Below are 14,955 nucleotides of genomic sequence, written 5' to 3'. Positions count from 1 at the left end.
TTTGAAATACGTCATAAGCGTTCCATCCAAGAATTTCCAACCATCTCCTGTATTCTTGCCTTGCATGCATATTAGATCATCGTATACGAGTTCTATATCAGCTAAAATTGTACATTGATGTATATAATGATAGATTATCGTTAGTCATCTCAACGAGATTGAGTAAACCAATGATATCTGCTTATCGCTATTAAATGTTTACATATGGCGACATTGTTACTTTCATTGACAACCACACGTGTGCCCTTAATTTGTAGTGATAGTTTTTCATTGAATTTTGCAGCTAGTGGGATCGAAGGACAATTTCGTAAAATAAAGATACATGTAACTATACGTATCCTTTTCTTGCTTGTGTAACAATATTAACCTGTTTAAGATATTTGATAAAGGCGGAAGGAGTCTACCAAATTTCGTAAATGAGAATGAATTTTTTATCCTAAATGCTTATGCAAACATTTTTTTTTCAGAAGGCTTTATTTCCCGTCATGCATTTTGATGATTTAATTGAAAAATATCATATATTTGGTTCCTTTATTTTACAATTAATCATAAGGTTTAGGTTTTTGACATGATAGCCAATTAAAATTTTGCATATCAGAATTCATCAATGCTACTGAAAATATCGTATATGTTTATCATAGTTATATTGTTCAGTATACGTTTGAATGTAATATCATAGAAAAGTGTCATACATATAAAAATAGAAGATGTGGTATGATTGCCAATAAGATAACTCTCCACAAGAGACCAAAATGACACAGCAATTAACAACTATAGGTCACCAAACGACCTTCAACAATGAGCAAAGCCCATACATACCGCTTTGTTTTGGTTCTATTCATTGGACATACTTTTTAAGCACAAAATACATTTGATACAATTTCAAAAGTCTATCATTACCATCTTTCGTTAATACGATTAGTCAATATTTTCTAACTTTATAAATTTGCGTGTTACTTATTATGCTTTCAAAACATACTATTGATATTTACGTTATAACAGTTTTTTTGTGTAATACTTTCATTTCATTTTTTTACAATCAAATAAGGTAATGGACACGATACATTTCGAAATGCCATTGACAGGATTAAATCTTAAATGCTCTTTTACTCAAAATTATCTTTTTGTTAAAAGAAGATTTGTGTGTATATAATATTCCCTAACTCCTTAGCTAGAAAGGAAATTTAAACAAATCATATTGACTCGAAACAAACTTCACTTGGTTTCTCATTTTAGTTTTTTGAAAGCTCCTTTTAAGTTGAAATTGTAATTATGAAATTGTTTAAAAAACGATGAAAAACACACAGTTTGAAATATCAAATAAAAGAGGGGAAAAATATCGCTTTAACTCCCCTTTACATTAGATAACAATTTCGTGTAATATCAGTCCGTCTACAGAAGACTCCAGTGACGCTCGAATATAAATAGTTGAATAGATCAAATAAATAACGATGTTAAAGAGCTTGACGACACATGATAATTAAATATAAACAATGTTACAATCCAAATCATAACATTGAATACTGACCCGCCCCTTTTTTACAAGTTTTTCTCCCAGTGATATTGATACTGATTTTATTCTACTTACCTGTGATTTTCATTGTATAGTTCTGTTCTTCCTCAGTATCAATTCTTTGGAATGTACCAAAAGGGCAAGAAATATAACCAGCCATGATAGATGGCATGAACTGGTAACACAAGTTAAGTTGTCTATAGAGAAAGAAATTATCAGGACAGCGACCAGTTCCTGAAAATTAGTCAAATTATTTTACAACAGCAAAAATTAAAAAGTCTCATGTCATTAGAATCACTAATACCCAAAATTAATATATATTTATTACTATTTGTTTTTTTTGTTTGTTTGTTTTTTTTTTTTGTTTTTTTTTGTTTTTTTTTTACTTATTGAAGTAGAATTCTTTCCCAATATTTAATTTCATTCGGCGGGTGTTATTCTATGTAGACGTATTTTCAAATACATGTTTAATATGAACTTACGATCACGAGTTTCATAAAATCTCCATCCAGTTCCTGAATTGGGTATAACAGTATAAGTAAAAGGATTTGAATGTAAAATACACAGTTTTGTCAACGTATTGTAAAAGAAGGATACACAACGAGGATTTAATGAACATCTCATATCACATTCAGCTATTGATATAGAAACTATTATTTCATCATTGTTCTGATTCTCAAATTTGCATCTGCATCTGGTTTATGATGTGCTGATATGAATATCGTTCCGCTGTAAAGTTTAATGAGCAAGTTAAGATGAAACAACACAATTTCTAGCTTCATTTTCCCTGACTTGTTCAATGATCTGCATGTCTTTTTTTTTCTATTTAAAAATTGATCGTCTTTAACATAAAATAGTAAGACAGTTTCCGAACACCCACAAAATGTATGTTAGCTGACTATTGGTTAATCAAAAGTATATAAAAAATCAATAAAAAAAACACATTTCCATGAATGATATATTTATCCAATATTAACTTCAATTTGTCAATATTGAAACCTTTAAATACTCAACAATAATTGTTTTTTTTTCCAAAAATATATCATATCAGTGTTTAAAGTTTCAATCTACGGTCTGCAAAAAAATGAAACAAAAATATTGTTTCCTTCAATTACAGTGTGATAGCGTATGAAATAGAAAGTAGAATAGTAATTATAATTTAAAAAATTGTTTACAGCTGAGTCACGTTTCTACTTACAACACACATGCTCTTCTACAATGGTTATATTAGGGTACATTCTAGTTTTGCATTAATAAAACCTTTGCATATTCTATTCGAGAGTAATCGGCAATTCTCGGGTCAATCCGCTACTCTTCTTCTATTCGTTAGATGAAGTTACGGAAACGGCCGTGTTGTGACGAATGTTATTTTAGGTCAGTTATGAAAGTTTCAATAACAAAAATAACGAACTCCAAGAAACATGCAAATGGCAAAATGAAAATCTCAAACACGTCAAATAAAACGAAAACAACTGTCATATTCATGACTTAGTACAAGCATTTTGTTATGTAGAAAATGGTGAATTAAACTTTGCGTTTGTGTCCTTGGTATTATTTTGACATGTAGATGTGTCCTTGAATGTATATTGACATGTATAGGTGTCCTTGTTGTAATTTTGACGTGTTTTTGTGTCCTTCGTGTTATTTCAAGTTTAAATTAACAACCTTAGAAACCTTTTACATGAAATCATTTTTTTATTTACGCACCAATTTACAAGGTGGTATTTTGATGTTGAATTTGATAAATACCACATATGTTGTTGCACATGAATAACTATTTTTTTTTTCTAAATTTTGCATTATTGTTTCTCGAACTATCGGAATAAATCAACAGTGTAGAAACATCTCCCTAAATTTCGGAGTTCATTATTTAGGACAAGATGTATTAGGCTTTTACGAAGCAAACAAGACTGGAACTACAACAGTGTTCAACAGACACATTCGTCTTTTGGGATGAAAAATGAGGTAAATAAGTCCGAGATCAGTTAAATTCTTTCGGACTCTTGATCATTCAGTGTCCATAACCTTCGATAACATCATTTCAAACAAATCGTTTTCATTGTTTAGGAAATTATCTGCCTTTGAGCATATAACCCATTATACATTGAATTGTATCCCCAATTTGTATGGAAATACATATATTCCCTATATGAAATTTTCAGTGATTAATTAATGGATAGATCTGAATCTTTGTCCGGTTCTTAACTTATTTTTGGTCCTTTTGGTGATACCATACGCTTTGAAATGACACATATTTGGGTTCCAATCATCATTGTCGAAATGCAGAAAATATGTAACGGTTAAAAAGAGGCGACTGATACAAAAGGACATTCAAACTCAAGTAATCGGTCTTAACATAATTATTGATTATAATTTGATAAGTGATATGACAAATACAGAAAATGAAGAAAACAAATCGATTAACTAGAAAACTTGCAAAATGGGCGTCTTTTACTTTAGTGAAACTTGAATTTCAAAGTTTGAGTCCAGTTTAGGAATAGGTTATGGAACAACAGTTTCACAGATGATATCGGATATTTTCCTTCTGTCGTAACTACAATACCCTTCCCTTTTCACGAATGTGACCTACCAAATTAAATTATTTACCGGATTTGTAATAACATCAGCAACACGACGGGTGCCACATGTGGAGCAGGATCTGCTTACCGTTCCGGAGCACCTGAGTTCAACACAAGTTTCTTGTTGCTAAGTCTTTAGTTTTCTATGTTATGTCGTCTTTGCTTTCTTCTGCTTGTCTTTTTATTTTAAGCCATATCACTGTCAGTTTATTGTCTATCTACGAGTTTGACTCTTCCTCTGGTATCTTTCGTCCCTCTTAGGTCAAGGTTTTTAAATGTGGATGAAAATGTTAGCGCTTGTTCAAACATTTGTTTTCGGATTGACCATTTATTTCTGTTAATTTCATCCCCGTCATGACAACAATGAAGAATTTAAATATACCGCTAAAATGTCAAAATATTAAATTAAAAATATAGTATCGTTTATTCTTTTTCAGAGTGCTTATTTTCCACGAGGTTAAGAGGTACCGGAAGTATGAATGTTATGATTCATATGAGAGGAAATCGGCATGATTATGATAAATGGGAAAGACATGGATGTACAAGCTGGGGTTACAAAGCTGTTTTACCTTTCTTTAAAAAGATGAAAACGGTTCAAATTCCGGAAATCAAGATTTCGCGTGTGTTAAGATTTTTTGTTTTATATTTTCATGGGGTTTGGCACCATGTGTCTTTAAACACAGTATATCTGATATTTTCTTGTAACTTTGATCTTATTTCTAGGTCTATGAAGTATGGCCACTACCCCAATAGCAATTATGTTGTGAAACAGATGAAGTATAAAAAGACATATTACGAAGAACTGATGTAAAAGATGTAGACAAGGTTTATGAATATTTGCCAATTATCCATTAGGACAGTGTTTCTGGCAACTTTTATTATTTATACATTTAATGGGCATATTAAATACCAGGATTGAAACTATATATTTGCGCCAGACGTCTCAAAAGATTTCATCAGTGACGCTCGAATCATAAAATGTTAAAAAGGCAAAAAGGTACAAAGGTGACGAGTATCTCATATGACTTTTAAGACACTGTCACAGTAATTAAATTCTTGTCAATTCTTCTTATATCTGGTGTAACTATATACTTACTTACTAACTTACTTAATGAAGCAAATTAATCAAGTCCTACATGTCAGTTTTCAGAGGTAAATGTGGACCGCTTTCTATATATCGCGGATCTCCTACGAATATAGAATAGTTGTGTTTCGGGTTCGTCGACCTCTCGTATGTGGAGGTGTGATTAGCATAGCTGACGTAGAAAAATTCCACAGCGTTACTTCCGGTTTTTCGTTGTCAATGTCAATAATGTCGGCTGCAATGGATAATAATGTTTCCCAGTTCAAAAGAATGCACATACCGGATCTCAAGACATTCCTTACAAAACGAGGAATAACATGTAGTCTTTATCGGAAGCAGCAGCTGGTTAGGCTATATGAAATTGCTGTAGAATTGCAGTTGGAAGTTACGCAAACACAAAACGACTACAAAGATATGGACTCGTTTCGTAGAACAGTGGAAGTGAATGGGGCTAAATATGTTTTACCCGAAATTACAACGGTGTTGAACTGGAAATCTGATTTGCGGGATTTGCCTTTGATAGAATCATACGACATTTTGATATATCTGATGAAAGTTGGTCAATGGAATGAGTCACGTTTATCAAATTACAGGAGAGATAATGGATTTAATTTATATACATCCAATCACATTGATGATGTAAAATTGCACAGACTCATAAACACTGAATATTTCTATGTGAGAGCAGCATGTGTTCCCGAGACAGGGCAGTCAGAAAACCCTTACAACCCCTGGGTTATTGTTGGAACAGAGGGCCATTTCAGAAGTGGTGGATGCACTTGTGTTGTGTAAGTTGATTAGTCTGACCTTAAAAATATATAATATATACCAAGCACAGCATTCAAACTTACCAATATTTTTTTTAATTACCTCTATTAGACTATAAACAAAACCATGTGCAGTTTTAATTTCATTTCTTCTTATCAATACAAAATACAAATACTTCTGTAAATTGGACATTACATGCTTATTTAAAGCCATATTCATGCTACATGTAGGTTCAGTGTTGAAGGCTGTTCTTTGACCTTTATTCAAATTGTGACTTAAATGAAGAGTTGTCTCATTGGCAGATGCAGTTATTCCACATCTTATGTTTTATAAAGATGTTGATTGACTAGAAATTTTGATACTAGAAATCTGACTTGATAAATATTTTGTTTTTATTATGAAAACAAGTATTTAATTTGTATCTGGGTTAGGGTAATAATTAACACAGAATTTATCAAAATATTTCCAAACACTAACCATTACACTGATATCACATATATGTGAAATGAAAAGATTTACAGTTGTTATAATCCTACATGTAATATTGTAAATGTACATGTAGTGTATTTTTTTTCAGTGATAATGGTAAATGCAAGCATATTACAGCCCTCCTGTTCTCATTAGAAAACTTTTCAAGTAGACACAGAGACAGAAATACAGAAGTTGGTACTGATGTGCCATGTACTTGGGATAGAGCAAGAAAATTGTCAGAACCACTGACAATCAATAAAATCGATATTAGAAATAACCCTTCATCTTCTTTGCCAGTAGAACCGCATTCTTCGCATTTAACACCTTCAAAAGGATTAAAACTTTCGGAACATGAGATAGAAAAACGTGTTTTTAATTTGTGTAAAATAAATAAATCTGTTTTTTCACATATATTAGAAAATTCCAGTGATGAAAGTGACGGTGAAGTTGAAATCCCTATGTCCATGAAACAATTAGCTGATAAAAGCAAAGATAACGATAATAACTTTTTAGACTTTATTAAATTGTATCATGATAATGACATAATACACCAAATTCAAGCAAGAACAAGAATTACAGCATCTTTATTTCATTCTGTTTTACATTTTAAATTTGGGGATGAGAAAGACAATTACATTTTAAGAAATATTTTACAGCAAAACAACAAAAGTAACACACCTGCAATGGAATATGGAATAATCTCAATGAACCAATTGCAAGACATTTATACTTTCAGAATTATAAAAAAAAAACAAAACATAAATGTGCTAAAATATCTTTATGTGGTCTTCATGTATCTAAAGCTCATCCATTTTTAGGAGCATCACCTGATGGAATAATTAATTGTAAATGTTGTGGAAAAGGTTTGATTGAAATCAAATGTGGCTTTTCTTTTAAAAATTCAACTCCACAAGAAATATGCAGACATACTGACAAAAAATATCACCTATGTTTCGATGAAAATCAAAATGTATGCCTCAAACAAAGTTCGCCATGGTACACACAGATTCAGGGACAAATGGGAGTGTGCAATATAAAATGGTGTGACTTTATTTTTTACACTAACAAATCTTTCATTTGTGAAAGAATTTACTTTGATGAGGATTTTTATGCTTCAATTGTTGACAAATGTGACAGTTTTTTCCACAAATATATTGATAAAATACTATGCAATAAATAAAAGAATAAAACTGAATTTAAACTTTGTCATGTTCATGTTCTTCGTGTACTTAGTTCTTTTTTTCAGAGTAAACAAGAAAAAAATCTTTCAATTTGCATTTTATTTTGTTACTAGTGGCTTATCTAAGTTACAAATGAATCCACTGACTTTGACCATTTGATTGGCTAATGGTTTAAATTTAATGGCCATCACGTGAACAACATACGAAACAGTTTTAGCCTTCGAATTGATCGTTCCACATGGATTCTATGTTTGGCAATAGATTTAGTCTTAACAACATCTGCTGCAGAGAGTCGTTTCCCCTTTCCCATTTACATTTCTTTGTAAATGGAGGAATCACTAATGTTGCCCTTCGACCAGTCAATAGATCACGAATAGTGAATCCTCTGTCAGCCATTATTTCGCCACCAGGTTTAATTGAGTCAAGAAAGCCACTGTGCTCTGTGATGTATCTGTCTGAAGTGTTACCACCCGACAAATCAGAGATAAATGAAAATGCTCCTGATGGAGTTATACAAACAAGACATTTGAAAGTGTTATGTGATTTGTACGAACTGTATGTTCTACTTTTGAGCCGTAGGTGATTTTGGTTTTTGAATAAACATTTCTGTACAGTCAATTATTCCAGTAGTTTTGGGAAAACTGGTCTGAAATGATCTTGGTATATACTTCTTAATGTTACGTCTTGATGGCCACTTAATGCAAGTTGTTAAAACCATATGCATTAAATTTATCCATGTGGTAAATATCTGAGATACTCTTGATTCCGATACACCAAACAAATCACCCCAAACAAATGATAATATAGCAAGACGTAGCTTCATTAGTGTAAGAATGTATTCATGGAATTTGGAAAGTTTTCTCGGTGGTCCACTCTTGCATCTGTCTCCACTCTGGTAGTTGACATCCTCAGTAGACTGTTTACCTGACCAGTACTTCACTTTTGGTTCAGCTTCATCTAATACTTCTACAAAATAAATATACATACATGTAGTCATAAATTTTAGCTTTATTAAAATCTGACACTGATTTGATGTTTTTTTTTAGTACATACATCTTTAAGTATAAAAAAGAAGATGTGGTATGATTGCCAAGGAGGCTACTCTCCACAAGAAACAAGATGACATAGAAATTAACTACATACCGTAGCCATACTGCCTTCAACAATGAGCAAATTCTATACCGCATATTTAGCTATAAACCAGAGGCAGATTTAGGGGGGCCTGGGCCCCCCTTTTTGGGAAAAAAATTTGGTTGCTTATATAGGGAATCGTTAAAACGTTTAATCCTGCAGCAAATGTTTGCACCTGTCCTAAGTCAGGAATCTGATGTACAGTAGTTGTCGTTTGTTTTAGTAATTTATACGTGTTTCTCGTTTCTTTTTTTATATAGATTAGACGGTTGGTTTTCATGTTTGAATGGTTTTACACTAGTCTAGTAATTTTGGGCCCCTTTATAGCTTGTTGTTCGATGTGAGCCAAGGCTCCGTGTTGAAGGCCTTACATTGACATATAATGGTTTACTTTTTTTAAAATTGTTATTTGGATGGAGAGTTGTCTCATTGGCACTCACACCACATCTTCCTATAGCTAATCACTGAAGCGTGACTCGAGCAGTCCCCCTCTTAGGTCAGTCAGTGGGTCCCCTCTTATGAAAATTTCTGGATCCGCCACTGAAAACAATTCAAATTGACCGTAAATTTATGCTCTTCATCTTTCTATTGACTTATTTGGCCTTACAATTATTTCGATTTTTTTTTAAATACATGTACTAACAACTAACGAACCATGAAAATTATGTCATGAAAGTCAAACAATTGGTGTCAGACAGGAAATTCAAGAATTCCTTACAAAATTTCAATACACTGTCACCAATTATACATTTTTAATTGACTGAACACTTAAAGTATCTGAGAAATATATTTATTAAAAAATATATGAATTAAAACTTAGACAACTGCACCAAGAATATGACTGAGGTTGCGGTTTAGTTTCATACATGTATGAGAGATAGCAAGTTTAAGCTCAAAACATAAGACATCTGTATACAAAGTATATTGTATGAAGCATCCATGTCTTTCACCTTTTGAAATTTTAATCTTTCAATTCAAGACCTTTGGTCATGTTGTTTTCCAGATGATCATTATGAAGTTAGTGTTTCTGTTACCAAAGTCTAAATTTACATGTACATGCACAACACTTACCAAATATTCCAATTAGTTGAGATTTACATGGCACTCCAGTATACTTCTTTACACTTTCATCATTTTTTGTCACAATGTCTACCACTGCCTCCCTTAAAAGAACATCTCTGTTTTTTTCCAAACTGATCAATTTTTCAATGTCATCACCCGTCAGTATTGTTTGACACGCCTGGTCTTTGTACTCAGATGATATGGTATATGCATGATCAATGGTAGGTGTTGGGGTTGGTAAAATAACTGAAAAATATGACAAGTTATACATAAAAAACATGCCATCAAACAACTCACTTAAAATTGACTTCATATATATTAAAGAACATGCGGTATGATTGCCAATAAGACAACTCCCCACAAAGAGTCCAATATGACACAAAAATTAACAAATATAGGTCACTGTACAGCCTTCAACAAGGAGCAAAGCCCATACTGCATACATGTAGTCAGCTATAAAAGGTCCCGAAATGACAATGTAAAACAATTCAAATGAGAAAATGTATGGCCTTATTTATTTGTACATGCATGTGTTTTTAATAGAAATAATGTCTAATGTTAATGCTAGTTTGTTTCAGTCATCAGAATAAGTTTTTAATTAGATAGTTGTCTCTGACATTGGCAATTAAAAATGACATATAGTCAAAGATGTCCCTTTGTCATGTTTGTGTTTATAAAAATCAGAAACAAATCAGATTGAATTTTTTTTATACATATGTATTGAGTTTCACTCATTTTTGGGCCCACAACTAAGGGTGTTTTCACTATCGCAATTCAACATTTTAGTTAATACAATGTGGGTGGTGCTAAGATGAATTTGGTACATTGTTGTACCTCAACCACAAATACACAAATGTACAGAAGTAGTATCATAAATAGAGATCTATACAATATAAACAATAAGTTATATAGTTTTTTTTTATCTTGCTGTAAAATACATGAGTACGAATCCGGGTCCGTTCGCCCTGATTCACGTTTGCCCTGGTATCTGTTCGCCCTGATTTCTGTTCGCCCAGGGTCCATTCTCCCTGATTCCTGTTCGCCCAGGGTCCATTCGCCCTGATTTTTATTTTTTTCTAATTGTTCTGATTTCATAATTTTAAGTATTTGAACAAAATATGGAAAAGTTTTTTGAAAAATTTACAGAATATTTATATTCCCGCAATCAATTTATCATTTTCCCTTTGATTTACAGAGTAAAATACTGGAATACAATACATGTTTCATGATTTACAGTTCGTACATCATTGGTTTAATTAATTTCCAGCTGAATATTTTATCAAAACAAAACGTTTGATTTTTATTAATAATCCATCAAAAGACTAGTATCACAATAATCAGTGATCCGAATTATTTCATGTATTTTGTCATTGAACAATTTTAATGATCCTAAACAAGCCATACACTCAAGAACATATACCATAGAAATATCTGAATAAGTTGATTCAACTTCAATGCCATTAATATTTTTTAAGTAGGGCGAACGGACTCTATGAGCGAACGAACCCAGGGCGAACAGTCCCGATACCCATGAGTACATGTACACAAATACTATTCATTTATTACTGCAGTATGTATTTTTACCTTCAGATAATAAGCACTGCCTGGTCTTTTCATGAGCTGTCTGAACTGTAACTTCTTTAATTGCAGATGGTGGATACCTCACAATACATGTAGGATCTGAAAAAAAAAATCATAAATCATTTAATAATGTTTATATAATGTAATGTGTTTAATTTCATCAATGAAATTCTATAATTTTAACTTTATACAGACATTTCATACAATTACATGTGCCTGATTTTTACTTGAAGTAAATACAATGTTATATATGATACAATTGCAATTTGCACATGAATAGTATATATAATCGAGGGGTTTTTAATCAATGCGATTTGTCACACTATCATTGACGGTATAATTTTTCCATTTTAAATCACTTGTTCTAAAAACTTGGTCAAGTAAATTAATTGCTCATCTATATGTTTTGATATTGTGGAGTATGAATAAAGGGGTTACCTTAAACTTTACACACATACAATATGATACATGTAGCATCTCCAAAGAAGCTATCTCTAATATCATCAAGTACAAATGCACAATATTCAAATATGTACATGTATCAGACATTTTCTTATGAATATATATTTTTTTTAATTTCCTGCAAAAAAATGGGGATAAAAACCCTTTAAATCTGCCTCTGTGGATGAGTTATGCATGTTTTTAATATCAGAAAATCATAACAGATGACTGTTTCATAAACAAACATAAAGACATTATAGTTGAAGATAGGTTCACATTTTCATCTGTAACATGCACACAGTCATCTTCAGTAGGCATTGATGTTGCTGAACTTCTAGATCTGGCATTAGAAAGTTTTTTCACAGTATCTGATGCAGGAATGCTGGTACCATATGGAGTTGTCATATTCTTGAAGTTATTGTATGAAAAAAGCTCTGGATACGGATGTTCACTTGTAGGCTCACCGTCCACGAAATGAAGGGAATACACTCTTTGCTTAAAAGTGGGAACAAAGTAAGCATCATCTCGTCTCAGCAACTTCAGCCACTTTTCCCGCAGTTTGGGATTCTTCTCAGTCGGAAACGAATGAAAACGAACATTTTGCATGTACGGATACTTTGCTCTTTTCCTGTCATCAGATGTACAACCTTCTGCGGCACAATGATACCATTTTGTAACTTTTTTCTGTTGTTGTTTATTCATTGTCAAGGAAGCGCGAAATAACCGGAAGTAAACATGTGGAAAAAAAGTCAAGTATCACGTGACTAAAAGTAATATCCGAAAAACTTCCGTTTGAACATGACTCGAAACACTACTATTCTTTCACCAGAAGGTTGCATCAAGGTTGAACTTTTCTACAGTAGATTGCAATGGGTATAGTCAAATAGGTAAAGTTAACATATAATATATCTTAGTTTTATGATGTTTTCCATTCTTGTGTTTTAATGTTGCCAGACATTCAAAGCCCTATTTCAATTTCTTATAAAGTGCTTGTTATTTTTTTTAATAATTTTTCAAAGGAAAATTGTGCCAATATGAAATGTATGAAAATGGCTTATATCTCGAAAATCAGCACATGGACCCTAATTTTTTTCTGTTCTTTTCAAAAGCTTGTTTTCTTTAAACATTGTAGCGAACATTTGTTTACTTGGTGTTAATATGATATAGCATTGAAACATAACTGAAATTTAACCCGAAAAATGCATGTCACAAGCTTCTGTTTTACAATATATCTTCATTTTATCTATGAAGTCAATGGATATATACCAGAAAAAGATTAAAAAACATTTCAAAATCGCATTCTTTGAAAAAAAAATGCATCAAATTTTAAAGGGGCACTAGCTGCCAAATTCATGTTCACCGATTTGACTCAAATTCTTATTTTTTTATTTATAACAACATGAACAATGTAAAACATTTTTCCAAACTATCAAAAGTATAAAATAAATATTTTACCGGACATGGTCTCAATACGTTGTAGCTTCGTTTTGTGTGAATTATAGCCAAGATGCCACCTAATTAACTGTCGAGTTTACCTTCTATGACCATATAAGCGATGTAAACATAAACACAGATATAAATAAATTATGCAACTCGTGCAATTGGATTTTTATAGGTTTATTAGGATATTGTGTGGATCGAATCAGTTAATCAAATTATTTACCCTTATTTCACTTTCAATGTTCACAATCTTTTCCTTTAAATACCCTAACACGGACAATGCATGCGTAATTATATATCTTTCTACGAAGTTAAATTGGAGTTCACATGAATACGGATTTAATTAGGTCGAATTATTCACTTGAAAGTGAATAATTCATTGTCAATGTTTTTTTTTACAAAATTGAACTATTTTTTAGCTATGAAAGCAAATTATCATTTCACTATAATAATTTCACTTTCATTAATGATTGAACAAAAAAATCATACTTTTGATTTTTTATATATCTCGTAGCTAGTGCCCCTTTAAAAACGTTCAATTCATACAATCACTATCTAACTTATTTCAAATCCTCACGTGTAAACTAGAGTTAAACAAAGGTAGACTAAACTGACAACAACAACAACTAAAACCAAGTCAACACACAATTATAATTTATCAATAACTAGTATCAGTAATTGATGCACGCAAAACAAAGGAATCGAGAATGATAAAAATTGTTAAGTATACAATTGAGTATTTAATGTAGACAGGCAAACGATACCAAAAGGAACATTTAAAATCATACTAGTAACTGACAAATCATGCAAATATACTGATGCCTAAAAATTAAAACATGACAAACAGGTTTTCATTTGATGACGACATTATCATTCAATCAGTTTTATTGAGGTCTGGAGCTGGTATTTCTGAGTTAAATTGTTAAATACGTTTCTTTATTCAACACTGGCTATAGGTAAAGGGGGATGGTTGAGATCTCACAAAACACGTTTAACCCCCCACGCATTTTCCGCCTCTCAGGAGTCTCTGGCCTCTGTTAGTCTTGTATGTTTTGTTAATTCTAGTTCATTTATATGTTACGAAGTTTATTTAGTTTGACGTCCATTTTAACTGAACTAGTACATAATTTCAGTTAGGGGCCAGCTGAGGAACACCTTCGGGTGCGGGATTTTCTCACTGTGTTGAAGACCCATTGGTGGCGTTCGGCTGTTGTCTACTTTTGGTCAGCTTGTTGTCTCTTGGACATATTTCCCATTTCTATTCTCAATTTTAAACAATAGTACACAAAAAATAACATAAAACAAAATAAATATAAAAAGAAGTGGTAATTGCCATTGAGTCAACTCTCCATCCAAGTCACAATTAGTAAAAATATACCATTATAGGTCAAAGTACGGTCTTAAACACGGGGCCTTGGCTCACACCGAACAACAAGTTATAAAGGGCCCAACAATTACTAGCGTAAAACTATTCAAACTGGAAAACAGACGGTCATATAAAGACGGTCAAATGAGCAACACGAATGTTTTACCAAATATTGCTTTTTACTTATCTCAAAACAACGTGATGACGCTCCAAAGATAGCAAAGCGTTATCTTGCTTTACAAAATAGAAAACAAAACATGATGTCGTTACGTTTGTTTTTTAAGGTTTTGTCGGAACAAACTTAACATCAAATATGACCAACGTTGTAGCTCAGCTTA

The 14,955-nt window shown here is 32.1% G+C and overlaps 1 protein-coding gene and 1 pseudogene across 1 annotated transcript; one reads left to right on the top strand and one right to left on the bottom strand.

The window, feature by feature from the left end:
* The first annotated feature begins 5,307 nt into the window (after nucleotides 1–5,307).
* LOC139497792 (uncharacterized) lies at nucleotides 5,308–7,610 on the top strand. The gene is made up of 3 exons (XM_071286025.1): nucleotides 5,308–5,964; nucleotides 6,522–7,084; nucleotides 7,117–7,610. Exons 1-3 carry the CDS (start codon nucleotides 5,396–5,398, stop codon nucleotides 7,593–7,595), a joined length of 1,611 nt encoding a protein of 536 aa, XP_071142126.1. The 5' UTR covers nucleotides 5,308–5,395; the 3' UTR covers nucleotides 7,596–7,610.
* A 70-nt stretch (nucleotides 7,611–7,680) lies between these two features.
* Nucleotides 7,681–12,513, bottom strand: LOC139497791 (uncharacterized; annotated as a pseudogene).
* Between the last annotated feature and the right edge of the window lie 2,442 nt (nucleotides 12,514–14,955).

This window comes from Mytilus edulis, chromosome 12 (genome assembly GCF_963676685.1).
Source record: "Mytilus edulis chromosome 12, xbMytEdul2.2, whole genome shotgun sequence".
NCBI lineage: Eukaryota > Metazoa > Mollusca > Bivalvia > Mytilida > Mytilidae > Mytilus > Mytilus edulis.
The sequence above is the reverse complement of the archived record's forward strand: the minus strand, read 5'-3'. Positions and strand labels throughout refer to the sequence as shown.